Here is a 27,118-nt window from a genome sequence, read left to right on the forward strand (position 1 = left end):
CTACCTTATACTTAACATATGAACAAAATACTTTAAACATGATGGTTATTGATGGGTAGGTTACCCTATGCCCCTACGTTCGGGTCTGGGTCTAGAGGTAGGGTCTGAGTTCGAATACTATTCTTCGGATTCGGACTCGCTAATTATTTTTTAGATTCAGATCCGACCTGGAACTAGTGGGTTTCAAAAAATTAGACCCAAACCCTTAAAGAAGAGGCAGGTTCGAGGCGAGTCTAACAGGGTCCCGAACCCATAACCATCCCTAATCGAGAATAAGAAGGCTCATTTATTCTCAATAAATTAGTGTAGATATTATTAGTGATTTCCCATTAAAAAATGTACATTGAAACTTTTTCGTGACTACTAATTATGAACACACTTGATATATTTATTAGAAATATTTATATGGAAATTTTTACTTTTAGAACTCATGTACGAGAGTAATAATATCATCTTACAATTACACATCTTAATGTCATAATGCTTAATTTCTTTTTATTTACACAAATTAAACTCGAAACCTAAAAACGAGCATAGCGGCAAACACAAATTCTTGTGAGAAACGATCTCTTTGAGAGACCATCTCTAATTAGATCGGCGAAAAATATAGAGTAAGTACTACATGCTTACTCGGAGGACATTAAGAATATTGTAATAAGACATTTAAGATATTATAAACACTGCACGCTTACTCAGTAGGCATTAAGGATATTATAAGCATACATTTAAGATATTGTAAGCAAGCATTAAGGATACGATAAACAGACATTTAAGGATGATGTAAGTAGACATTAAGGATATGATAAATAGACATTTAAGGATGATGTAAACAGGCATTAAGAATAATGTAACTAAACATTTAAGGATAATGTAAGTAGGCATTAAGGATATTATACGTAAGCATTAAGGATACAATAAATAAGCATTAAAGATGATGAAAATAGACATTGGGAATAATGTACGTAGGTATTAAGGATACTGTAACTAGGCATTAAGAATATAATAAGTAGGTATTAAGCTTTAATAGGCTAGGTCATAGAGACATCTCTCAGAAGACTAGCTAAACTGCAAATGTGATCGTTTTCCATTTATCATTGATGCAAGTGATCAAACAAGTACAAAAAATATGATTATAATACTTAGTTGCAATTACTAAATACTTGGTGCAATGCCATACATTGAAGTATTTGATTTCCTAAAAACCTCAGCTAACACCATAATCTCATACACCAACATATGATTGAGATTTAAACCCTATCAAACTATACCATACCCTAAAATCATATCCAGTTTCCACTTAATGGCAGGATCAGGTGGAGCGAGAGGAATACGGTCAAAGAGACGCCCAAACCCTACCAAACTATAAGCATCATACTATTTCTTAGATTCAAAAGCATCCTAGCATTGTTAAGATCATTAACCAAAAGACTTGGAGGGATTAGGTTTGCAAAGGAACAAGAACTCAGAATTCTTAACCTTATCCCAAAACTTAGAGATTCTAACACTCTTTTTAGTGATACTTGTTTGATCTTTCTCCCCTTGAAAGCAAGTCTCGGTGCTCACACCCTCGACGATGCTATCTTTGCTCTTCAACACTTCACCCATACTCGTACCACCACCTTCTTTACACGAAACGCATTGCAATTTCTCTCGTGTCACCAACTTTTGATAATACTCTCGGTTTCTCTTCTCTAACCCTTGAATTTTCCCTTGAAGTTCCTCAATTTTACGACTTAACATACAAACTCGATGATCCTCCCTCATCTTCAACACACACCTCGCTAATTCCCCCGCTTTCCTCTTCATAAACATCGACTCAGAAGCTAATCCCTTGTTCTCTTCAATTAGCGCACCAACCTTATACCTCAATCCCGCATTCTCATTCAGTAAAATCATCCTCTCCGATTCTAGAACCTCTAAGAGACTCCTTTGCAAGTCTATTTTCCTCGAACATTCATGGGTCTGTCTCTCCATCATCCCGAGTTCATCAACTAACAGATTGTATTCAACATTTTTGACGACTAACTCAAGTACGATCTCATCACATTGATTGTATTGACTAGCAACCGAAACTGATCTACACGAAACTTGGTAGGAAAGCGAGCTTTCAGCCTCCGATTGGCAGTCTTCTTCGCTATGATTATCATAGAAAGATGAAGCCGAGAGGTTGTCAGACAAGGAAAACGCCCTGTGGTGAACGATAGGCTGATGATTATGATGCTTATGTAGCGATTGACAGTATCGTTCAGCCAAGGAAAGATACGAGTTGTAGAGGTCTAAGAGGAGTGATAGCAATTGTGGGCGTTGCTGGTAATATGATTCTGCTCTTTGTGCAAATGTATCTGCTTGTTCATTCTCAGTATAGGAGCTGTGGACTAAGCTTCTTATCTTCTGGTCTAGTTCTGCAATATGTGCAACAAAATAATGTTTTTACTACCATAACACATAATAAGTAGAAGTGTTCAAAATAGACCTAACGACTGGATCTTAACTCGAGTTTATAAACGAACCTGACTTGACTCGAATTCAAAATGAATTTAAAATTATGTAAAAATCAATGTGGACACAAGGCTTGATTTAAAACTGACCCGATCCATGTGACTCGAAATCAACTCAAATGAACAGCTCTAATAATTATTTAGATGATCAATATAGATGAAACTTAGATATACAAGTCCAACTCATTTTTTGGAAAAGTTCCAAAAAAAAGTTTTTTTTTGGATAAGGTTAGAGAATTCCCCTACAGGTAAGGGGAGGGAAATTAATCTTTATGGTAGATTGTGAAAATCGAAATTTTGTTATAAGAGTGAAAGAGAAATCTTTCAACTATTAGGAATATAATTATAAAAAAAACAAGCAATAAGTTAGTTCAATTATGTCTATTGATTTACATTTCATGAGTTGGGTAATTATGGTGAACTCTTCTAAAGATTATGATCAATGAGTTTGTTATGATTAGCTACAAAAAATAGACACATTAGCTTTTAGGTCAAATAATTATGGTGAACCTTTAAGGATTACTATATCATCAATGAGTTTGCTATGTTCTCTTAACTAGTGATAACTGATGATAAAAAAAGTCGTTTTTAATTGACCTTTAATAGCAAATGTATCTGTAACTTCACATATATGGCCTATAGGCTCTAGCCTCTTAAGTTGAGAAGATACTCTATCTGTCATTAAAAAATTAGTTTCATTCTCCTCTTTAGTCCTTGTTATTGAATTTGTCTTTTTTTTTTCTTTACTTTGACCTGCACTCCTTGTTTAATTTTCATCCTCATAATTAATTTATTTTTTATCACATTTACATGTTCCCACTTTTCCATAAAAAGTACATTTATCATTTTTACTCATTTTTCTTGATTTTTACCCTAATAAATATTTTTAAAGCTATTTCTTTGGGAATTGAGATAGAGGGAATAGTATAGTATTAGATAGCGATGCATGGCTTTATCAAATTTTCTGACATATTTGTGTAAATTAAGAAATTAAAATTTTAAAAATAAGTTGTAAATTATAGTTATATTTCGTTTCACTCTTGAACAGTTTTATACATTACGTACATTAAATCATATTTTGCATCATGCGTAATATAATTATACTTATACTTTAGTTTTTTATTTTGAATAAAAGAGCAAATGGTTCGTACCTTGAGTACAATACGAAATTATGAGTTTTTTTAATAAAAAATAACATACCAATTTTTGCTAACAAAAATAACTATTACATTAGTTTATAGAAGTATTAAATATTATTATTAATAACACACTTTAAAATCAAATATAAATACATAGAAATATGTAAAATTATTTTATTAGTTTAAACGACAAAGATAATTTTTTCTCATAAAAAATATAAGTAAATTATATAAAGATAGTCACAACCTAAATCATATTAGAAATAATCATTGCATTTAAGTAACCAAGAGTATAAATAACAAAAACAAATTCTAATAAATGTATATTATGTTTCACCATCTCAAATATTCAATACATTAAATGATATTCATTTAATAAATAAAATTGAAAACATTTTATAAATAATTGAAATAAATAAAATATAATATATAGTTTTCTAATACATTAAATGCGATTTTACCTAAAAATAAAAAAAACAATTAATAAGAATAATAATATACTTAAAATAAGAAAGTAGTAAGTCAAAAATAATCCTAACAACAATGACATCATCATTAAATTTTAGAGGGAAAAGTTTTAATGAGAAAGCGATACGTAAGTGTATTTAAAAGATGATGATGTCAAACATGTTTTGTTTTAGTATTACTTATACATTATAGATATGAAAATTATTGAATGTTAAAGAAAAGAAAATTCGACCCACCAAGCAAAAAACAACCAACAGAAAAGAAACAAATAATGGCCATTTAATAGCCAATTTGAAGACACATGAAAAATTATTGAACAATTTGTAAGTGGACCATTTTTAATGCCACATTGAAAAGTTTCATTGTCCCCTGCTCACATAAGATTACTCCTCCTAATTCCTATTCCTACCAAAAAAGTATCTTAAAATCACAAAGTAATGAAGTGAATAAAAATACACCTCTAAATTAAAGTATTAGTGTAAGCATAGAGAAAAAGTAGACATGAACATTGGAAATCAAAAGTAAAAAATAAAAAAAAAAAAAAAAGCTTATTACCCAAAAATAAAAAGTTACTATAAATTTGAAAATTTAAATTTGAAATTTGATATCATGCAAAAAACAATTTAATTTTTCCAACAAAAAGATGGTGACATTAGGTCTGTTCTACGCAAAATAGTTGTGTGAATAGCTCTTAGCATTTAAAGTAGTTGTAACATTTAGGTGTATGATAGTATTAGCTGTATAATGTAATATTGTTTGATAAATATGACGGATAAATTATAATTTGTTGAAAAAAATGTTGAGAAATTTCAAACGAATACTTTTAATTTTAAAAAGCTTATAGTCTTACACGTTGTAATGTCTTTAAATAGCTACTACCTATTTAAATAGCTCAAAGTCAATGCTATTTGAATTGTTAGTTGTTACTGTACTAAACAACGATATTTTTTAAAAATAAAAATATGTTAACTTTATTAAACTAAAAACAACTATTAAAAACAGTAAAATTGAAATGAAAATAGAAATAAAAAGTAATCCAAAGCAATATGTAAAAAAAATATAAGAATCTTTTTTCTTTTGTTTTTTTCCTTTTGAAGGGTAATTATAATAGACTGCACAAATAATGGAGAGGTCGTATTCCTAGCCCTTGTCGGTTAGGCACCAGGATTTTGGAGAATTTTTTTAAAACTTTAATTTAAAATTGATTTGAAATTGATGCTCCACATTTTGTAAAAATTTATTACTCATCTTGAAATTACATAAAAAAAAGTTACGAAATATGTCTTCATTTAATTGTTCTACAATTTATTTTCATTTAGGATAAAATAATATTTATGTTAACATATAAAATTATACATAGCTTATTAAAGGTTATAATTATCAGTTTAATATTTTAGTTGGCTTAACTCTTAATCTTAACATATACTTCCTCTTAATTTTATTAGTTGCTACTGTTTCTGTAGCAATTACTGTTCATCAATTGATCTTATTTGGTATATATATTTTCATGAATAATGTAAAACATGGTGAAGTGGAATCTTGTTTGATTCGTCTTAATATGTATTTTCATAATATATCTTTTAAAATTATTTATCATATGAAAATAAAGATATCAAAAATTAAAATTGTACATTAAATAGCGTGAAAAACAAAAGTATAGTAAATTAAAATTAGAGGAAATATCAAAAGCCTATGCAACATAAGGTCACGGATTCACGGGTTAATTAGAGTACATATGTTGCATTTACTATGGCCCTCTAATGAGTAACATATTTAATTGAATTTATTTTCAATTTAGTATTTATTTTAATTCAATTCTATTCAATTCATTAATCTCATTTATATTTTAAGTACTCTCTTCTTCACCTAATCTTTCTCGATCTCTATGTGAAGTATTAATTTAGTTCGTTCTATATGGTTTGCTCCTTTATTTTTTTTATACATCTCTATAACTTAGCAGTTAATGTTTCTCTCTTGGATTAAAAACCTATGATAATTATCTTGTTATTTTCTGTTAGAGTATATATAATATATCATAGGGCCTCTATTATAAATTTAAACTTTTAATTGAATTGATTTCTTAACATGGTATTAGAGCTTAAGCTTATAGTTGAAGCCTTAAAATATGTTACATATATTTTAACATTTTCTCACTTTTTTTAAGTCATTGTGCAAACTGTGTAAGGAGCGATTTCAGAGACATAAAAATACGAAAATCACTCATTTTGAAATAATTTTTTACGTAAGAGTTTTTTTAAGAGAAATGTCAGCTATAAAAAAATAGTATATGCCCATATACCGTATGGTATCTGCCAAGTCCCAACATATTGGGATGTGAAGGGCACTATTAGTCTCCCTCTCAACATGTTTAAGAGTCTATATACAAAGTCAACAAACAAGTAGATTAGTCTTACTACAACAAAAAAACAAAAGTGATAACATCTTTTTAATTTTTTTTTTTTACTCATTCTGAATTCAAAGAGGGAAAAGGAAAAAAAGGACAACTTAGACCAAAATTGAATTTTGAAACAGATAAACCAGTATAGTACTACTGGCTAATGAATTGAATTTGAAATCCATTGAGTATTGATGTAGGCTATTGGTTTTTTCAGTTGACTTGTTTATTAAGTAGAAAATGTTGATGATTTTTACTGGCTTTAGCTAGCTTGTTAAGCCAATTATTTATAGAGATGTTGTACAAATTTATATTGGATTTTTGGCTGTTTATAAGAAAAATAGTAAGACAACAAATTAAAAGTCAATTAAAAAAGCAATATACCAAATCTTTTTATTTTATCTTAAAAATCAGTTTTTTTTTTTACTAACCAAGGATTCTAAAGTCATTTGTCAAACAGTCAATTATCTTTCTATGAAATAATAAAATAAAATAAATAAAGCATTAAAAAGGTTTACCTACCCCATAAATAAATGGAAAGAACAGAAGGACAAGCAAATCTATGAGTTAGATAGGCAATTATGGAGTAGGGAGTAAGAAGTATAAATCCTATTGAAAAAGCAAAAAATAGGGCATGTACTATTTGCCCATCATTCTTCACCCAATTCAAACCTTTTGTCAAATTTATGAAGCTTCCAACAATCCATTTACAACTTGCCCAACGCTATTAAATTCATGGTCGGTATCAGCTCAAAATTTATACGACTAAATTACTGAGGGTGTTTAGTACATGGCTTTTGCCTTAGCTTTTTTGTTAATTTTTTACTTTTGACTTGTTAGACAATCTAACAGCCAAAAAGGTATTTGGTTAATGGCTATTAAAGTGGCTGAAAAGCTGGCTATTAAGCCAAAATAAAAAACTGTTTCGGCAAACTTTTTTGGTTGACTTTTGACTTATTGGTCTACTTTTACTCTAATAAATAGCTAACAGTCAATACTTAAATTTATCAAACATCTTCACAAACAGTTGGCTTTTTCAACTAGCTTAAAAGCCAACAAAAACAGTCAGCATTTCCAGCTGGTCAAACAAGCTAATCAAAAAAGCCAACAACTAATTGCCAAATACCTCACTATTACTTGATTTTAAAATACTTGCAATTAATAGTAATATTCTATTGTTTCAAAGTATCCTTCTAATAATCTAAGAACTATTAAGAAAATGGTTTGTTCAAAGTGTGTAACATGAATCCAGAATTTGGGGCTCCATCACTTGCTATTGAGAAAATGATATACGCAATTAAATTATATGGATACAATAAGTTTGTTTGGTAAATGAATTTTGTTATTTTTAGTTGGCTGATTTAACTAGCTGGATAAATTAACTATTTACGTATATATTGGGTATAATTAGATATTGACTGTTTGTTAGAGTAAAAAATGAACTAACAAGCCAAAATCATTGAAAAATTTAGAAAGCTACTTTTCCATTTTAGCTTTAGAAAACAATCATTTACCAAATACTCCCTCTTGTTCAATGAAATTGTTCCATTTATTTTTTTACACGTTATTCAATGTATGTATTTAATACTTAAAAAGTACTCCAAAAAGTAATTGAGACGGTTTTTTTGACTATTTTTTATTATACATAATGGAAAATTATAAAAAGTAGGTATTGACTATTATTTATTTATAATAATATACAAATTAAAAGTGAATATAGCATCCAAAAAGTAAATGAGACAATTTTATTAAATAGGTTAAAATATATTTTTCTTGACTTTTTGACAAACCAAAAAGCCAAAACCAACAAAAACCATTTAACAAGTAGCCCTTAAAAGTGAAAAAGTGAGAATATGTGGCTAAAAGTTAAAGAATAATTTACGAATTTTAGACGTAGAGTTTAACACTTTTAAAAATTACAGTCTTAATGTTTTGTTTTTGCGAATTAAAGCCATCAAAGTATCAAAGTATCAAAGTTTACTAATTTCAACTATTTTAATGGTTGAAATTTTATAATTTGACCTGAATATTGTAGATTTTAATACTTTAATAACTATAATTTGCAAAAAGTAAATAATTGAGACAATAATTCACAAAAATTTAAACTTTAACATTGTAAATCGCAAATTATTCAAAATTAAAAAAATGATAAAAAGATATATTTCAAAATAAAAATAAAAATACTTAAAAAAGAGAAGTAACACTTCAAAGTATAAATAGTGAAATCTCATAAGAAAAGCAAGAGTATACTTTTAGTGTCGTGGCAAGATATAAATACTTTGTTGATGGTAATCAATTCACGTCAGTTCAAAATAATTAAATTTAAAGTTATATATTTGTTTTTTCATACTAAATTACACTTATTGAACACTTAATATATTTTATTATATATAACATAATATTATAAAAAGTAAATATTAATAATTTTTATATTAAAATAAATTAAACAAAATCTCACTTGACTATGTTTTAATTTGCAGATTAAAAAATAAAATACAAATTAAAAGTAATAAGCAAATAGCATCAAAGAATAAATATCTCTTTTCAGTGAATTAGAGGGATTATAATTATTATATTATCATTATTATTATTATTATTATTATTATTATTATTATTATTATTAAACTAAAAGAAGTTTTTGGAACCAAGATAGTATTTAATTATAGGTACTCTTGTCCCAGTTAAATAATCACATTTTCATTTTTATTGTTTCTAGGAGAGCTATTATCTTTTGTCCTATAATATAATAAATTTCATACTAAATAGTAGTAATGAAAATAATTGATAATGTAAATTTTCATAAAATGTAACGGTAATAATAAAAAGAACTTTTTTATTTAAGGTTCTTGGCACATTTTGGGTTAGATGTTTTTGTGTCCATATTGTTTTTTACATAATAGTCGATCTTGGCAGAGACGGTCTCAAATTGAGACCAGCCCAAACATTTCAGCCCATCTTCAATTATCAAATTAAAAAAAAGGAAATCAGGAAAAAATAAAAACTGTCAAATTTAAAAACAGTAATGAACGAAACCCATTTTTCATACCGCCAAAACACTCACACGATTAAGGAAACAAATCAAAAAGATTTTATCTTCAATTCTTTCGAAAATCTTGAAAATTCTTTCTTTTAATCAAATAAAATCAACATTTTAACTTCAGAAAACATAAAATATGTCTATAATGGAAGATTTAATAAATGAATTAGACATAGAAACAACATTACAAACATCACGAAGATATGTAGACGAAATTGAAGGTAATATTACGAAAACCATACGTAAAATGATATTGTTCATAGATATAAAAACGATAATCTGTTGTTTACAGATTTGACGATTTATAATGAACAAATGATGGTGGTTTATGGTGAAAACAAAGAAGATAATATCAACATTAATATGATTGATACATGTATGATCAATTCTACTATTAAAGTGTTCAATTTTAAGCATAGATTAACGAATTCTCTGTTGTTCAATATAGATTTATAGATTCCAAATACCAATTTAAATGTCTAAGTTTAAAAAATAACATATTCAATTGATATTTTATATATATCAATTGTAGTTCTAAATTATTCAATTTTAAGCATATAGTATTCAATGAATTCTCTATGATTTAATATAAGTTCATAGATTCCAAATGCCAATTTAAATGTCTCGGTTTAAAAATTAACATATTCAATTGATATTTTATATATATCAATTGTAGACTTGTAGTTCTAAATTATTCAATTTTACATTTGATCTTGTGCAACGACTCCATTCAATGCGAAGATTAATTTTTATATAGATAATTGAATATTATACGCAAATAATTGAGTTACATTACAAAACATTAATTATCAATATAAAGTATTCAATTAGTTCAATAATTGTGTAAATTTCAGATACAAAAACTGTAATAGAATGCTTGCACACTGAAAGAAAATCAACAAGAAGATTACCGGTACACAGCAATAAAAGAAGATCAGAAAATGAAGAAAACGAAAATAAAGAAATGAGAGAAAATGGAAAATTTTTGATGAGGGAAGTTATGAAAGGAAAGAATTAACCGCAAATAATGATACTAAATAAATCAATCAAAAATTTGAATTTTTTTAATAAAAAAAACTTGGAGGGAACTGAATGGGTGTATATGGGTGCCATACACGCGCATAAAACTGGGACGGCCTACTCTTGGTCTCAATTTGAGACGATTTTCGGCCAAATTTTGGCGTTTATATAATTGTAAATCGAATCAAATCAAATTCCATTAAAATTAAATACTGAATATCAAACGGTTGTAAAAGCAGAGGACTTACTAACCGGCAAGAGAAGAAAGTAGCCAAGCAGGTCTGGCGCAGCACGAAGGTCGCCGTAATTCCATCTGCATCGACGCTGAAACCCCACTTCCCTCTGAGCTTTTCCTTCGATGTGCCATTGTCGTCTTCATACCAAAACTTCTCAATCTTCAAATAATTATCTGATTTAATTTTCTTTGATAGGAAATTGCAATTATGTTAAAAGGTTAATTATCACTTCAAAAAAAAATGTTAAAAGGTTAATTATTTATTTTTATTTGGAAATAAGATTAAATATTATAGATAATAACATGAGAAGAGAACAAATTTGTAAATAAAATAAAAAAATTAGATTTCGGAGATGATGACCAAAATAGAAAATTACGCTTACCAAGATTTTATGAAGGCAATTTTATTATGTAGACGATAAGACCAATTATTATGACGACCCATTTGGTTAGTAATGCATTGAAATGAAGAAAATAATATAATTGAAGTTGGACAAATATGAGTATTAAGATAGCCAATTGATTTTTCAACCAAAATTATACTAGTTTCAATTCTCATTAGCACGGTTAATTATTACCTACCAAACGGACAGTTAGAACCTAAATGAGTTAAAACAATATATCATCATTAACATACTCAGTGTATCCCGCCTATAAGATAAAACAATGTGTAGGTCAAATATAAGCAAATCTTCACTCACTACGAGCTCCACCACCGATGTTCACTATAATATTAGGAAAGAAAATTAAGTTGGGTTGTTTTTACACTAAAAATGAGTGTATTCCGCCTATAATAAAATTAATTTTGCCATCTGAAAAAAATATTTTTTTTTTTAAAAAAAATCCAAATCTCAGAGAGAAAAACAGACAACCAGACAGCATTTAAGACATCAATTTATCCTACGGTGTACTGAAGATGCTCAAATCCCCATATTACTTCCATGACACAATTAAAAATAAAAATTCATAATCAATAACGTATAAAAAAATAATAATAAAATAAATCAAAATAACATTAGAATAATTTATTAACCTCACGAATAATCATTATTTACTAAGATATTTTCAATTAAAAAACCTATTTTAGAATGGAGGCTTATCACAAAAATACCAAATTTTCATATAAGTTTATAAGTATAATTCTCACCCATACGTAGCCCTCTTACAGTCTGCTCTGTAATAAAAAAACCCCAATTTTGATACCCTTTTTTCTTGTTACCCTAAAACAATTATATACTCCTAATTACAGAAAGTAGGTTACAAATTGATTTTCCATATAGAAGTAACTTTTTAGCCCAAACCAACATTTGTTCTTCAAAGTTAATTATTAATTGAGTAATTGTTAATACGAGTACTTGATGAAATAGGATAATTATTTATTGTAAAAAGTATATAATTAATGAATTAATTGGTGCATGCTTAGTAGAAAATAACTGATTTAGCAAAGAAACAACAAAAACTTGTACAGAACAACATTTAAGACTGATAATTTTTTTAAAATTGTATAATTCCCTAAAATGGATAATACAAATTAATTGTGATTTTAAAAAGAGAACACTTGCAAATTGCAATGCAGAACATATGAACATACAAAAGCATAGAATTAGAAGAAAAAAATGAAGAGGAATGTAAATAAAGAGAGAAATAAGGGGAAAAAAAAAACTTACAAGTTGGAAGGGAGTTTGATGTAAAAATCTGGTGGGAATGGAAGAGCAAAGGGAGAAGGCTAAGGAAGAGTAAAAGTGGGTAGTTGTTGTTGTTGTTGTTGTATTCAGGATTGTAGAGTGTGGATTGAGGAGGGGAAATAGGTCAAATAGGGGATACACTACACATTACACACATTTATAAATTTTTTTATTTTTTTTTTTTAACAATTTTGATCCAGGACGAATTAATGAGAATATGTTACTTATCGTTACTGAAATAAGATTTGAATCTTTTCTTCTTCAATTACTCAATTAAAAAATTTAAAAAAATATTAAAAATAATTTAATATTTTACTTACTTGCTATAAATAATTTCATCTATTAATTATTTTTTAATAATTTTATTTTTAATATGTATATATATTTCTAGTATATTATGTGGCTAAGTGAAGGGAGAGGTGGGATTATAGTGGTTCATGAGAGTTATGGGTTTAAATTTAAGTTACTAAATATGATGGGAGAAAAAACATATAAAAGATTAAATTATTAAAAATAATTTAAATATAAAATTAACCAATTAAAAAATTTAGAAAAAGTGAAAAAAAGGGAAAAGGTGTAGGGTTTAATTTGAGTTTAAGGAGAAGGAACAAAGAAATGGAAAAGTCGCAATCCTGATTCCTGGTGGACTTCATTAAAACAGTTTAGGCTGTGATAGCTTTCTGGTACATAGGCCATAGCATGCATAGGTTATACAGGCTTCATTTCTAAACTAGTAAAGTAATATAGACTTGGGCTACACGTCACAATCACAATTTTTTGAATTTTTTCCCTCAACAATGTCAATACTACAATTTGGGAGTAAAAAAGTTAAAACAAATTTTACGTCCTAATCTTAAATTATCAGTTTTTTTTATGTGGTAGGAATTTTTGTTATTTAATTGAAATGAGTATTTTATTTAATTAAAAATTTAACATTTTACCTACCACATGAAAAAATTAAAAGTTTATAATTTTCACGTGATTTTATTATCTACTACGGAAAAAGCCACAATATAGGGTCATGACATAAAATTTCACAAAATTATAAAACTATACACCCTCCCTTTTTATGCAAATTAGCATGAGGACGCTTTTATAGTGAGGAAGTATAAGAATGGTATGTTCGCCATTTTCCTTCTTCCAACCCCGACCTTTGCGAGATCTTGGGTTGATGACTGTTGACTATTTGCTTTAACTGATACACTATTATCCCCTTTGTAATTTTCGGAGTATTTGCTACACTTTTCGTTTTTTCTATGTTACTTCTTTTCCTATATTTTTTGCAAACGCATAACATTTTAGGTAAGTGCTAAAATAAAATGTTTTTTTTAATAAAGAACTAAAATAGAATGTAAATTTTATTTATATATGTAAATTTTGAACGGTACTTCAATAAAAATGTTGACAATGCGAACAAGTTTACAAATCATAGGCATTAATAAAATTGTAAGGAGAATGAAATTATTTTAGTGAAAGATATTTTATCGCATGAAAATATATATCTAATTTAGAATTTATTTTTTAATTAAAATTAGAACTAAATTAGATAAAGTATTTGCATAATTTTATTAAAACAATTTTATATATCTAACCTAGAATTTGTTATATTTAATTGAATGAAAAAGTGATGTATTCGATTGATAATTTTTAAAAAATTAGTATTTATGCTTTAAAAATGTCATATATTCGATAAATTTAATCACAATAATATATTTGCATTATTCTTTAAAGTTTTATTTTTATATATTTTATACTAATAAATTCGTACATTACACAAATTTCTATATCTATACTAGTGTACTCAGGCTAAACTGTGGATGTGCTACCAAATACCAATGTCAATAGTTTAAAATAGAAGCGTATATTTTTAGTTTTGGATTTTCTAAAACAAAAGTTGATTACTTTTTTCAATTTTTGTTTTTTGTTTTCAAAATTAGTAGTCTTAAACAAATAATTACCACTTCTGAATTTATCAATTTTACAACATTTAATATATTTGAAATTAAGTTTAAGGCAAAAATCTAATGGATTCTGACAGGTTTTATTAATTTTGAATGCTAAACTCGATTACAAACTTATAAATCATTGAACCACCATATTTAAAGGCTTTAAGGGTCAAAAATGATTTTATTTTACCCTGCTATTTTACAATTTTTGAGTCCAAACTGAAATTAATATGTCTAAAATAAGTCACAAGTTACATTCAGTCTGAATTTAGTCAACTTTCAGAGCGCGAGCTTGAGTTTATTTTTTAATCAAAAAATAAGAATAAACTCACTTACAAGGCTATATTCAAGACTTGCAATGTTCATACTTTAATGGATCCGAATTAGGTTTATTTGGGTCATAGAATCATGGGTACAAAATAGATTATATTAAACTCATACTCGATTATATTTCACTACACCAAATACAAACCTGACTTATCCAGTCTACAAAAAAATTAATATTTAGAGATTGTAAATCTAAAATGGGTCATATGTCAGGTCTATATAGGATCCAAGTCTCAAGCATAGGTTAAGTCTAATTCTGGATAAGTGATAGCATACACTTACAACTCAATCTAATATATATATATATATATATATATATATATATATATATATATATATATATATATATATATATTTGGACCAAACCAGTATTTAATCAACTAACCATAACTAATTATGCTTTCCAAAATAAGACTTTTACTTTAATATTAAGGTCAGATTTGGGACTAATTTATCTAGATAGAAGTACTAGACTCTTAATTATTACAAAACTCAATAAAAAATTCCTAAATTATAAAACAGAAAAGATAATTCATATTTTCTCACCATGTTTCCTTTATGTTATTATTTAGCTGTCACACCATTAATGACCATTATGGTGATAATTACCAATTTTTATTTATGAGTAATATATAAAATTGTATATATTCAACCCCTCAAATCCCATTTTAATTCATATATTCTCACCATGTCGCCTTTATATTATGCTATTCTTGATTTATTTGTTAGCATCCTTTGTTCCCTTGAAAGAAGTTAAACCATTTTTGTCACTAGTGACCCCTTTTGTCCATTCAAAAGTCACTCCAACAAGGAAAGTTCACCAATAAGGCTATAACTTTGCCTGTATCTGTATGTCTAGTTGTTTGCCACAGAATAATACAGTGCATCCTCGCACAACATGAAGTATACACACATGGTAGTCATATACAATCCGAAATTTCCCGTATAGAAATTGCAATGATTTGATTTTACACGAGGGCATTCAACGTGGACATGCCATCTTAACAGGTTTAGAGATGTAATTTCGATGATAATATAATACAGGCTTCAACTTAGAACTCTCGATCAGGGAACATAAATGGTGCAACCATTGACCATATGTACAAAGCTGCGGTTGCCCATCCAGTGATTATCCGGACCCAAACAGACGGCCACCCCACGTCCACCAGCTTCCCGGTTTCCCCAACTGAAGCTGACCACCCAGTCAAAAGCATGGCTGAATACATGCTAGCCAGAGAAAATATGAGATGGAAGAAAGAATACGAGTAAGTGACTGGCTTTGCATTTTCCTTTTCTTCCTCCTCAGCAGCTTTGTCCAGAGGAAGCAAGGGCCTCCCAGCACCTTCAAATTCAACATACAATGTCAATGCCCACATAACTCGCATAATCTAGTGTTTTTACATGGGGAGCTCTTCAACACCATCATATAACATGTCAAAACAAAATGTTCCAACAGCTGAAGAGCAACTATTAACATATAGAAGTAATTATACTCTTTATTCTTTAAACAATCAGACCATACCAAACGACACTTATTTTAATTATAAATAAAACCAAACCAGAAAGAGCCAACCAGAAACTAGATTAGAACTCATAGCGAACCAGACCCTCGTCAAATATCACTTATCTCTGCAGGAAGTGCTAGCTAAGAATCAACACAATCCTAATAAATCTAACGAAGCTCACCCTCAAGTTGACCCTAGGTCTGAAATGTAACCATCATTATTATTTCAATATAGATAGTGTTTAAGCACAATAGTTCAATTAGTCATTCTAATTTGCTACGTTATGATGCAGAAACCAAATAACAGTGCAATTTTGCTTCAATCAACATTTAGAATTGATAGTAATCTCATGTTCAAAAGGCATCAATGTTAACACACAATTTCCTAAAGGAGTGAAAGGGAAAAAAACGTCAACAACAACCTGGCTAATCATACTATTATGGTGATAAGTTGTACATTTGCTAATATCAACATGAACTTTCACATACCCAGCAATAAATGCGAGATACCACAAATGCAGCAAGTATGAGAAAAACAAACTATTTTATGCCAAACTAACCAAGGTGTGGGGCTTGCAAAACTAAAAATAGCGATCAGTACTTTACCTGCACGGGGGGAACTAGGAGGGGAGAGAAGAGTTGTTGAAGAACCAGCACGAACAGCAGAGTAGACAACAGAGAGTACAGTAGTAAGCAGCCCAAAAGTAAGTGAAGTTGTTGAAACAGCTTGAGAATGCTTGTGAAGGCCATTGCATTGATAATCCCGGGGTTCACTAGCAAGTCCACTATAACACAAGTACATGCAATAGAATGAAATAACTGACGCTGGCAAAATGCTACCATTGACCTGCAAAAAAGCAAACAGTAGTCAGAACCAAAGATTGAAACTTTAGGAAAATGACCTTGGATAATCAAGTGAGCATTCATTTTATGAAAGCTGAGAAGTTTAGTAAAAAGATTTGATGTTTTGATCTATTACCGAAATTGGGGTCTCGAATATGTCTACATGGAAAACGGTAAAAACATGGGCGAAGGAATTAATTTGATAATTGATTAAATATTGAGCTGTTTTAATCCGACAAGGGTTATTGTTAGATACAAGAGAGTGAGGGAGGGTGCATGATGGTGGAGACAAAAAATAAAGAGAAAACTCGACAATCTACGGGATAGCATGTGGAGAAAGGAAAGATAAAATAGAGAAATTTGTGATTAGAGAAAGGCAAGAGAGAAAAGAGAAAATAACCACTACAACAGCATTCTATTATCCCAAGGCCTTTAAGGGGTTCCCGCCTAAAGTGGGGTTTGGGAGGGTCGGCGTACGTAAGCTTACCCTGATTAATGATAAAACAAAAAGATTCGTTTTATGAGAAACTTCACATAAATAAGAAGTATACATGATTTAATCAGCAACTTTATCTCATTCCATTATATGCTGAAACCAAACTATAAATCTTAGGCCCCATCGAAATAAGAGACATAAAAGAGGAAAAACTAGAAGTCTAAAAAACATGAAAAGGGACGGAAAGAAAATAAAAAATTAGAGGTATTGAATGGTTTCAACTTTTCAAGTAAAGAGGATTTAAAATGATGTGTTCACTCACCATTGCAGATTGTGAGGACTGAGCGAGTGAAACTGAAAAAATTGGGGCTAGTTCTAATTAACACTCAATAGTTGGGGCCAATATAAAAAGAATGTGCATAGTAGAAACTGTTCTCAGTTTGTCTGCAATTCTATCAATAAGTAAATGATTTGCATACTAGATACTTAAATCAAAATAAGGGAAGAATGTATAGTAATAGCAATAACCACATTATTAATAATATTTTACTCACCGCAGGGTGTAGAGCCACTATTGCAAAGATAAATGCAAAAAAGAGGGTTGTCACAATGAAAAAGGTATTAAGCCCACAATCTTGACCAGATGGAGTGAACCAATGGAAGAGAAGCGCGGAGAAGGATAATGTTGCCACGTAACAAACTAGTGAAACGATAAATAGAGCTATGTACCTAAAATTTGACAGATAATCAACATAAATAAGTCATATAGCATCCATAAAAATTATAAAGGAAAACTAGTACATAACTACATATTGACCTTGGTAGAAGGTAAAAACTATCCCTAATTGCAGCTCATGTATTACTCTATATCAAAGAGAATCAATTAAAAAGTACTCTCAAATAGAATTTCCCTTCATATAATTCTTATGTGGAATTCTTATTCATAAAACGACACCCAAATGTGAACTAATGCATAAAAACTCAATGGTGGTTCTAGATAAGCAAACTATGAATGGTCACTAAACTTTTTATATGCTATGGGTGGTTATTCAAACATCATCATCGTAAAGAATGAGTTTGGTCAATATTTCGATTATCAATGGTACCCCTAAGTTTTTGCACTTTATCAATGGTACCCCTAAGTTTTTTCGATTATCAGTGGTACCCTTGTGTTATTGAGCGTCTTACAACCGTAACCTATTCTAATTTAGTCTGTCCAAAACCGTTAATTTTTTAGTTTTTCTTTTATTTTTTTATGTTTTAAATTGAAAAATAAAAGAAAAAGAAAAAGTTAACGGTTTTGGATGATTTTAGACGAAAAAAATTAGAAAAAGTTACGGTTGCAAAACGCTCAATAACACGAGGGTACCATTGATAATCGGAGAAACTTCGGGATGGCATTGATAAAGTGCAAAAACTCAATAGTACCATTGATAATTTCCCAAATTTAAATGAAGCTGATAAGAGTAAAGACCAACTACCAGAATTGCTCATTGTATCCAACCCATTTGTCATTCCATCCATGAACAAAATCCAGCAAGAGCACAACCTGAACAAGAAGAAATAATCCAGCACCAAACTTTGATATAGCCTCTGCAGTAAAATATAATGGACCCTAATATCAGCAACAAATACTACACAAAGAAAATCTTATAAAATTAACTTTCTCAAGTGTTGGGAATACAAATTTTGACAAAACAATCTAGTAAAATATTTGCAAAATAAAGATTAAAATCAAAAGCATCTTGCTAATTGAACTCTAAGTGTCAAACTTGTTGAAATTATACATCTTTCAAAAATTACAACCACATATCCTCCATTTGAAGCGTTCATTTCATGTTGGACATGGGTTTAGATAAATATTGTTTGTAAGAGTAATGGAAAAGAAAAGCAATGAGCTATAATAAACAATCAACTTAAGCGAGTTAACCAAGCATTAATAATCAATAATTTGGAACAGAAAGACAGGAAAAGATCGTACATCGGCCCTCACCCCTCTTCTATCCTCCTAGGCGATGGCATAGTGCAAAATCTCGAATCTAGGTAGGGGTTGTAGGGCCGTAGTAGTGGCCGTGAAATGCTTTTCAAGATTGGATGTTTGCGGTTGTCTCGACCTATATTTCAACTGTGTTAAGCTCAAAATCCTTTATAACACGGTCGTGGTCAGGTGACGTGGACGATATTTTGCAAAACTATAGGTGAGCCCACTTTTGTGGAAATTTAGACTTGTATACCGACACCGTATTTAGGAAAATAAACTGTTAACATTTATTCTAGTCTGAAACATAAAATAGTGATGAATTTCCACTTTCCTAACAAATAAACTTGGAATCTGTTCGTTAACAATTTTCAGAGAAAGGTAAAGGAATATTCCACCCTCTTAGCATGTTCTTGGTTTGAACAAACCTAGAAGTACATCATTTATATGAGGAGGACCTAATCACAACCTCTAAATACATCAACTTACTTAACCTACCCAAGGGTTATCGATTCCAATTTCCAAGACCTGGGAGAAAAGGCCAGGCTGTCAACAGTTGACACTTCCCCACCACCATCATTGACAACCTCACTTGTCATGGCTACTGATAATTGCAAGAAACCACCATAATTTACAGCCTCACTTTGCTTTTCCACAGAATTCCATGAAAAACTAGCCAGCAGAACTAAAATTTCATTGGCGTTGGCAACAAGTAACCCAAAATATTTCATAGAAGCAAGAGCATCACTTGAACCAAATGATCCATGTATCACTTAGAAAGGTAAAACTACTAAACACCCACAACAAAATGAAGTTGACCGCTTGAGTGATGACAACAAATAGAGATGAAAGGCTGACACAAGGGCAAGCAATTTTTCTCTCTCTTTCTCTGATCATCAAGACTTTCTAATAAGGTTAAATGCTAGCTCCACTGAAGTTGAATTCAAGTTTCAAATTGTGGTTAAAGAAAAGGTGTAAATACTACACACAACAAGTCTTCAACGCAAATACATGTATGGCTTAAAGCCACAAACTATGAAATACCAAAGTGTTTGAATATTAGAGGAAAGAATAACATGGTGCAACAAGGAAAAGATGAACATGCTGATGATCAAGGAAAGCAAAGAGAGCAAGCAGACTAGTACCATAAAAACTGATAAATCCATTTGGGACGAAAAACATCAAGAGTACAAGGAGACACCAAGATATTATTTTCATCATCCATCCACCATGATGCACATTATCACGAGGATCCTTTTGGTTCTTCACACCAATCATTAGGACGGCTAGAATGGTGAAAAACAGGAAGTTCCCCAAACTAACTCGCAATACAGCATCTGTTTGGAACCATTCCTTGCTAGGTGTGTGTTGAAAATAATTGATCCCTACGGAAACAACAAATACTTCAGCATACCTTTTTATCTTTACCTAAATTGACCGCAAGGACTGCAAGACTAACACAGCTATGATGAAATACATGACAGAGATACAATCGATATAATTTGAATAACCTGAACAAAATAAATTTAGCATCTAAGAGTAAATTGGTGAACTAAATGCAAAATAAAAGAGATGGTATAAAATTGAAGTGCAAGTTGCATATAGCAAGAAGCACAAACGCGTTACGTCATAGTGTAAAAACAAGATCGCATTGCAACACATTGGCCGAGTTGTAAAGGTTTTCAAAATAAATGAACCTATAATTTTTGCATTATAAAGGTGTTAAAAATCGCGTTATCAAGGGATATCTTATGATTATAACTGATATTTAGGTGTTACCATAGTATAAAAACAAGGTCACATTGCATCGCATCATCAGTGATGTGAAGGTTTTCAAAATAAACGAACCATTATTTCTGGCATTGTAAAAAAGCACATTTTGGCCGTGTCAAGATGAAGCGCAAAATTGATCACCTAGCGCTTAAATGCACTTTTAAAACTAAGAATAATAAAAATCTATGTTCAATAATTAGTAAAAAGAAATAGCATTTGGTTTTCAAAAAATTAATCAATATCATCTAGCAGTGCAAACAAATGAGAAGAGAACAAGGACGCCCCACCCTTGGTTAACATGATATACTCGCGCAGCCCCACTATCCCTTTAAATTTGGCCCATATTTTTTCTAAAAACTCACATTGGAAATCGAAACTATAGATGGTGCAAATTCAAAAGGAAAGGGAGAGAACACTTCCACATTATCAAAACTAACAAACAATTCTCTTTTTTGTTTGTTGCCACTTGAGAAGGGAGGTGATATGACCTTAGTTAGGGATCACAACTTCAGCTTAAATTATTTACAAATAACAATTTAAATTATTCGGATTTCATTAGATGTTAGGGTTTCACTCACCAAAGACTAATTAATATTGGTTTATGTTAGATACTATTTTAGAGAAGCTTCACTATCCGACTAAACTAATCTACTTTGTATTTAGCTCTTAACACACCTAAAATCAAGAGTTCTTTTTTTAAATTGTTACACTCACAGACTAATAGCTCAAAGACTTTGGTGAACCTTTTATTATTTATATTCAAAAACAAAAACAAAACCAAAGCCTTATGGTATTGTAATATTCAATTCACATCATATTGACGCAAGACAGGAGCGGATTACCAATTGCAATAACTCAAAAACGTTAAGATTGCAATACGGTGATACTGCCTTGTTTTTACACTATGACACACAAAACAATTTCATACAACTAAGCTCTATATCTATAGTATAATATAATATAAAAAAACAATTATAATTTTCATCCCCAAGGTAGACTGCCCCTCCCATCCCGGAGATTTTCATCCCATTTCCTGCTGTCACACTCTTACAAATGCATCTCCAAACTTATCTGTCTTAGACTCATGAGTGTACTGGGAAATGTCATCAGCCAAAATCAAGGGGCCTTTGTTGCAGGGAGACTCATTTCTCATAATATCCTCCTATGCCATGATCCGGTCAAACGTTACACACGAAGGCACTGTTATCCAAGCTGTATGATCAAAGTCGACTTGAGGAAAACATATGATACTATGGACTGGGATTTTCTTCATGACATGCTCATTGCTCTGAACTTTTCTCCCCACTTTATCAAGATTGTTATGGTATGCATCACTTCCACCCAATACTCTCTCCTGGTCAATGGTTACCCCTCTGAGATCTTCAAGCCTAAAAGAGGCTTGAGGCAAGGTGACCCCTTGTCACCCCTCCTCTTTGTTTTAGGCATAAAATACCTCTCTAGGTTCCTTACAGTTGCTGGTGAAAGTGAACTCTTCAAATTTCACCCCAAATGCAAAGGCCTAAAGCTCAACCATTTGTGCTTTGCGGATGATCTCATGCTCTTTTGCAAAGGTGATGCTACTTCTGCACAGATTTTATGTGACTGTTTGGATATTTTTGCAGCATCTTCTGGCCTACATGCTAATGCTTCTAAATCTGCTCTGTATTTGGCTGGGACCCTCGATACTATCCAGCTTCAAATTGCCCAGAACCTCCGCCTACCTCTTGGAAAACTACCTTTTAAGTATTCGGGTGTTCCCCTTACATCCAAGAGCATCTCAGTTGCTGACTGTGACGCTCTTGTGGATAAAATGACCGCTAAAATCCGATCTTGGAGCTCGAAATTTCTCTCATATGCAGCAAGGGTTCAACTTGTCACAGTGGTCCTCAAAAGTATTTGCACCTATTGGAGCCAACTCTTCATTCTGCCTAGGGCTGTTATAAAAAAGGTGGATCCTATCTGTAGAAACTACCTTTGGCATGCAGAACCTAGCAACACAGCTCCTGGGAACGTGAACTGGAATGATGTCTGTACCACAAAAAAACTTGGAGGATTGGGTATTCGAAACCTGGCCAGATGGAATGAGGTTGCTGTGGGCAAATTGGCTTGGCATGTCACTCACCTCCAAGAGTCTCTTTGGGTTCAATGGGTTCATGGGTTCTATACGAAAGGTGCTAATTGGTCCATCTTCAATCCCCCTGTCATAACTAGTTGGTCCCTCAAGAAGATTTGTCGAGTTAAAGACAAGCTCCAACCTTGGATATTGGAAGACAAATACAAAACTAATGAGGTACATCAGGACTTCTTCACGACTATACCTAAAGCCCCCTGGAGCAGATTCGTCTGGAACAGAGCATCCACCCCGAAGAGCAAGATTATTCAATGGCTCCTTGTGTTGAACAAATTGAGAACCAGGAATAAACTACTCAAAATATAGCTCATTGACGATGAGCAATGCCCAACGTGCCTATACACGGCAGAGACTATTGAACACCTATTCTTTCAATGTTTCTTCAGCGCTCATTGCCTCAAGGAGCTCGACAATTGGCTACAGCTCTACACAATCCCTCAGAAGATTGCTGATATGATCAACTTCAAATGAAAGTAAGCTACTTTCAACAAAAGGTGATTATTGCAAGCATTTGTAGCCTCAGCTATTATATCTGGAAGACAAGGAATAAAGCAACCTGGCTTCTTCACATGAGCACAGTAGCTAATGTTGTGAAAACTGTTAAGTATGAAATTAAACATAGATTTTCTGCTTTGAATCCTATACAATCTCAAACCGACCTATGGTTTGGAGATTTATAGATAGTTGATTGTAGCTTCTTGTTTCCTTGAGGTCTCTCCCTACTGTATGCACATGAAGAGTAGGCTAAAGCAACACTTCCTAGAAGGTGGGTATCCTCTCCATACTGATGCAAAATTATAGTGGGGCTGAGCCCTTAGTAATGATGTATGTTTTGTTTTGTTTGGAATGAAAACTTTTTTTCTCCAAAAAAAAATGTTAAAAAAATTAAAAATAAAATTAAAACCTTTACTACTTGAATAAGATATCCAAATAAATAAATAAACTTACCTAAGTAAGCTCACACCCAAAACCTAAATACTACTATGTGTAAGTCTCTACATGCACTACTATAGTATTACTACAACATAAATGCATCATTAACAGTTCAAACTCTTCACAACTTGCGTCAACTCCACATGCTAGCGCCTAGTGATACATTTGCACAATCCCCACACAATCTATCTCAAATAGACATTAGTCTTCAAACCCTTTGTGCATCTATGCATTAATACACCAAAACAACATATAAAAAGATAAATTTATCCATGAAGTATAAAGGCAATTAAATTATTAATTTTTAAAAACCTTTTTGCAACAACACTACGTCTCACAAAAGAAATAATTTAAGAAAGATTCTAACGCAGCAACCACGCCACGCCATTATGTAACAGACAATATGGTGAGATTTACATGATTCTCATTCTAGCCTTCGCAGTGTTACAATTATTTTACCAACACTACACATTTTTAACTCCCTCGTCATAAATTTCTCTTTTTACACCCTTAATCCTTCCTCCACAATCACATTATCATTTCCCCCCTCTTCCAATCACCTTTCATCTATCATTCACCCATGTTGTTTCTTCATAATTCACTAGTTCATCCATCAAGTTTTATCATCAATGTATATCATTCTAGACCTACCAGCTGGAACCCGAAGATATGAAACACAGGCAACCGTAAAGATTAAAGAAAGACAAATCTAGTTGAGGGAAAGGAACCATTTTTACAATTTCAGAATTTAATGAGCCTATTAATCCTTTTGGGCCAAAAATTTTATGCAAAAATGTCCCAGAGTCATTTCTTAAATGGTATCAAATAACTTTTCATCCACAGCACAAAAGACATACACTAATATGGCAATAAAGGCTTCCCGGAACATCAACAAAAGGTCACAAGAGTACAACAACAACAATGCTCACGCTTGAATTCAATAATATGAGGTTTATTGCATGAACTAAACAAATCAACTAACTGAAATCATAAAAAAAAATGATCTAAACTATTGTCGCACATGCAAATTTTCGATGCTTGGCACCCCCAATACCTACCAAACTTCTCAAAATGGACTTGTATAAGAAGTTGTGATATTACGGTTCTTTGGAAGTGTTGAGTTAAAAGCATTCAGCTTATTTTCTAGAAAAAGACTCTCCAATCTTTTATGTAATTAAAACACAGGAAAATGGCATTGGATGGAATCTAATAATGAATTTTTTGAAGAAAAATATAATTGGAGTAGCGAAAAAATTACAATAAACCTCATCAAAAAGTTTTCCTTCTAAATTAGCTTAAATTTTCATTACCAATCCATTATTTAATACATTCAAATGGGCTGATATTAGATTCCAACCAAAGTCACTCGTAGTTTCATTGACTTCTTATAAGAATGTCATTTTAAAAAATTCCTTAAGCCTAAACAAAGACAATAATCTCATCTAATTGTGTACACCATGAAACTCCTCCAATAAGCTAGCAATCTAATACTCCCTCCTATCCAATATTAGTATTTGGTTTTTTAATACTATGCATTGATCTTTTAATTTGTATTTTAATCTTAATCTATAATTTAAAATATAATCATCAGGTTTCTTTTTAATTGTCTCAACGTGAGTTTTATCAATACAAGTTTTTCATTAACGGTTAATTGTACACAATTTAAGATATTTATAATTGAACATGTCCATTGTCAGACGCAAAATACCATTGGAACAAAACAGTGAATATGAGTAGGAGGGAGTAACATCTAAGCAATTCTTAAATCACGTAAAGAATCCCCAATGTTCGAAATACAAAAAAGATGCATCAGAGGGAGACAAAACTCAGAAGCAGAACTCACAAGGAATCTTCTCAAGAAGTGGAGCAGCAACCTCACGAAGAATCCAAGCAACAATCAAGGAGAGCGCAAAAAGACCGCAATAAGCAATTCGAGCAGAACGTCGGCTAATTCCAGAAACCACTGTTCGACAAGCATCACATGCGCAAGCTGCGCAGCATGACGCTAAACACGAAGCTGCCCACATCCTCTACGCACAATCCAATTCCTGATAACCTGAAATTTTGTATTGATCAATAATATTATAGCAAACACAAACTCTGATCAACCAAAAAAACCCTAATTTTTTACAGAAAATTATCCAGCCATTTTTGGAGGATAAACTGAGAGAATTTTACTATACTATTATATACGCGTCTAGAGGATGGAGCATACCAAAGAAAGAATTACAATTTCGAAATTGAGAAGGAAGCAATGAAGATTATAATTAAGAGAGGAAAGAGCAAGATACCTTCTGTTCGTCAATCGTCAATTGGAGAATCGATCAAACTTTTACACCTTAACTTGGCGTTAGCTTTTGTGATTTATAAATATTTTCTTGACTTTTTATACAATCTAACACGTTAATTCAATCGTTAATATTTATGTATAATAAAAAATTATGAAAAATTTGATATTAATTATATTTGTATTAAGACAAATTAAATAATATCTTATTTGACTATATTTTAACTTATAAATTAAAAATTAATCACAAATTAATGATGATAAATAAATAATGCATATTCTTATAATGGTGCAAGTAATTAAAAAGGAGGAAGATATAGTAGCACTAGCATAGGTGTTTGTGCAATGCAAATATATACTTCTATTAGTTAGTTTTTTGATTAATATATTCAATTGAAAAGTCAAAAATTAAATTAATTTTTAATGTATCACATTCTAGATGATGTAATATATATATATATATATATATATATATATATATAT

The 27,118-nt window shown here is 30.7% G+C and overlaps 2 protein-coding genes across 4 annotated transcripts; both read right to left on the minus strand.

The window, feature by feature from the left end:
- Nucleotides 1–1,064: 1,064 nt before the first annotated feature.
- Nucleotides 1,065–12,688, minus strand: LOC130815380 (kinase-interacting family protein). Of its 2 annotated transcripts, none has more exons than XM_057681836.1 (3): nt 12,460–12,688; nt 10,810–10,952; nt 1,065–2,402 (listed from the first exon to the last, which is right to left on the minus strand). In XM_057681836.1, exons 2-3 carry the CDS (start codon nt 10,934–10,936, stop codon nt 1,417–1,419), a joined length of 1,113 nt encoding a protein of 370 aa, XP_057537819.1. In that variant the 5' UTR covers nt 10,937–10,952; nt 12,460–12,688; the 3' UTR covers nt 1,065–1,416. The 2 variants fall into 2 exon arrangements, with proteins under 2 accessions (XP_057537819.1, XP_057537818.1); XM_057681835.1 differs by having other exon boundaries at nt 10,810–10,979.
- Nucleotides 12,689–15,566: 2,878 nt separating this feature from the next.
- On the minus strand, nt 15,567–26,751 carry LOC130814894 (uncharacterized). 2 transcript variants are annotated; one of them, XM_057681151.1, is made up of 7 exons: nt 26,640–26,751; nt 26,192–26,404; nt 20,657–20,896; nt 19,015–19,126; nt 18,088–18,262; nt 16,861–17,101; nt 15,567–16,092 (listed from the first exon to the last, which is right to left on the minus strand). In XM_057681151.1, exons 2-7 carry the CDS (start codon nt 26,373–26,375, stop codon nt 15,803–15,805), a joined length of 1,242 nt encoding a protein of 413 aa, XP_057537134.1. In that variant the 5' UTR covers nt 26,376–26,404; nt 26,640–26,751; the 3' UTR covers nt 15,567–15,802. The 2 variants fall into 2 exon arrangements, with proteins under 2 accessions (XP_057537134.1, XP_057537135.1); XM_057681152.1 differs by lacking the exon at nt 26,640–26,751 and adding an exon at nt 26,564–26,625.
- Nucleotides 26,752–27,118: the final 367 nt, after the last annotated feature.

The sequence above is a fragment of the Amaranthus tricolor genome, chromosome 6 (assembly GCF_026212465.1).
Source record: "Amaranthus tricolor cultivar Red isolate AtriRed21 chromosome 6, ASM2621246v1, whole genome shotgun sequence".
Taxonomy (NCBI): Eukaryota; Viridiplantae; Streptophyta; class Magnoliopsida; order Caryophyllales; family Amaranthaceae; genus Amaranthus; species Amaranthus tricolor.

Excerpts from the sequence above, each read along its gene's own strand:
- LOC130815380 (XM_057681836.1), bottom strand. The coding sequence starts at position 10,936 with ATGAAGACGACAATGGCACATCGAAGGAAAAGCTCAGAGGGAAGTGGG. Across the intron at positions 2,403-10,809 it reads GCTACTTTCTTCTCTTGCCG|AACTAGACCAGAAGATAAGA; the intron begins GTTAGTAAGTCC and ends CACATATTGCAG.
- LOC130814894 (XM_057681151.1), bottom strand. The coding sequence starts at position 26,375 with ATGTGGGCAGCTTCGTGTTTAGCGTCATGCTGCGCAGCTTGCGCATGT. Across the intron at positions 19,127-20,656 it reads TGGATTTATCAGTTTTTATG|AGGCTATATCAAAGTTTGGT; the intron begins GTACTAGTCTGC and ends ATTTTACTGCAG. Across the intron at positions 18,263-19,014 it reads GGATACAATGAGCAATTCTG|GTACATAGCTCTATTTATCG; the intron begins GTAGTTGGTCTT and ends GTCAAATTTTAG.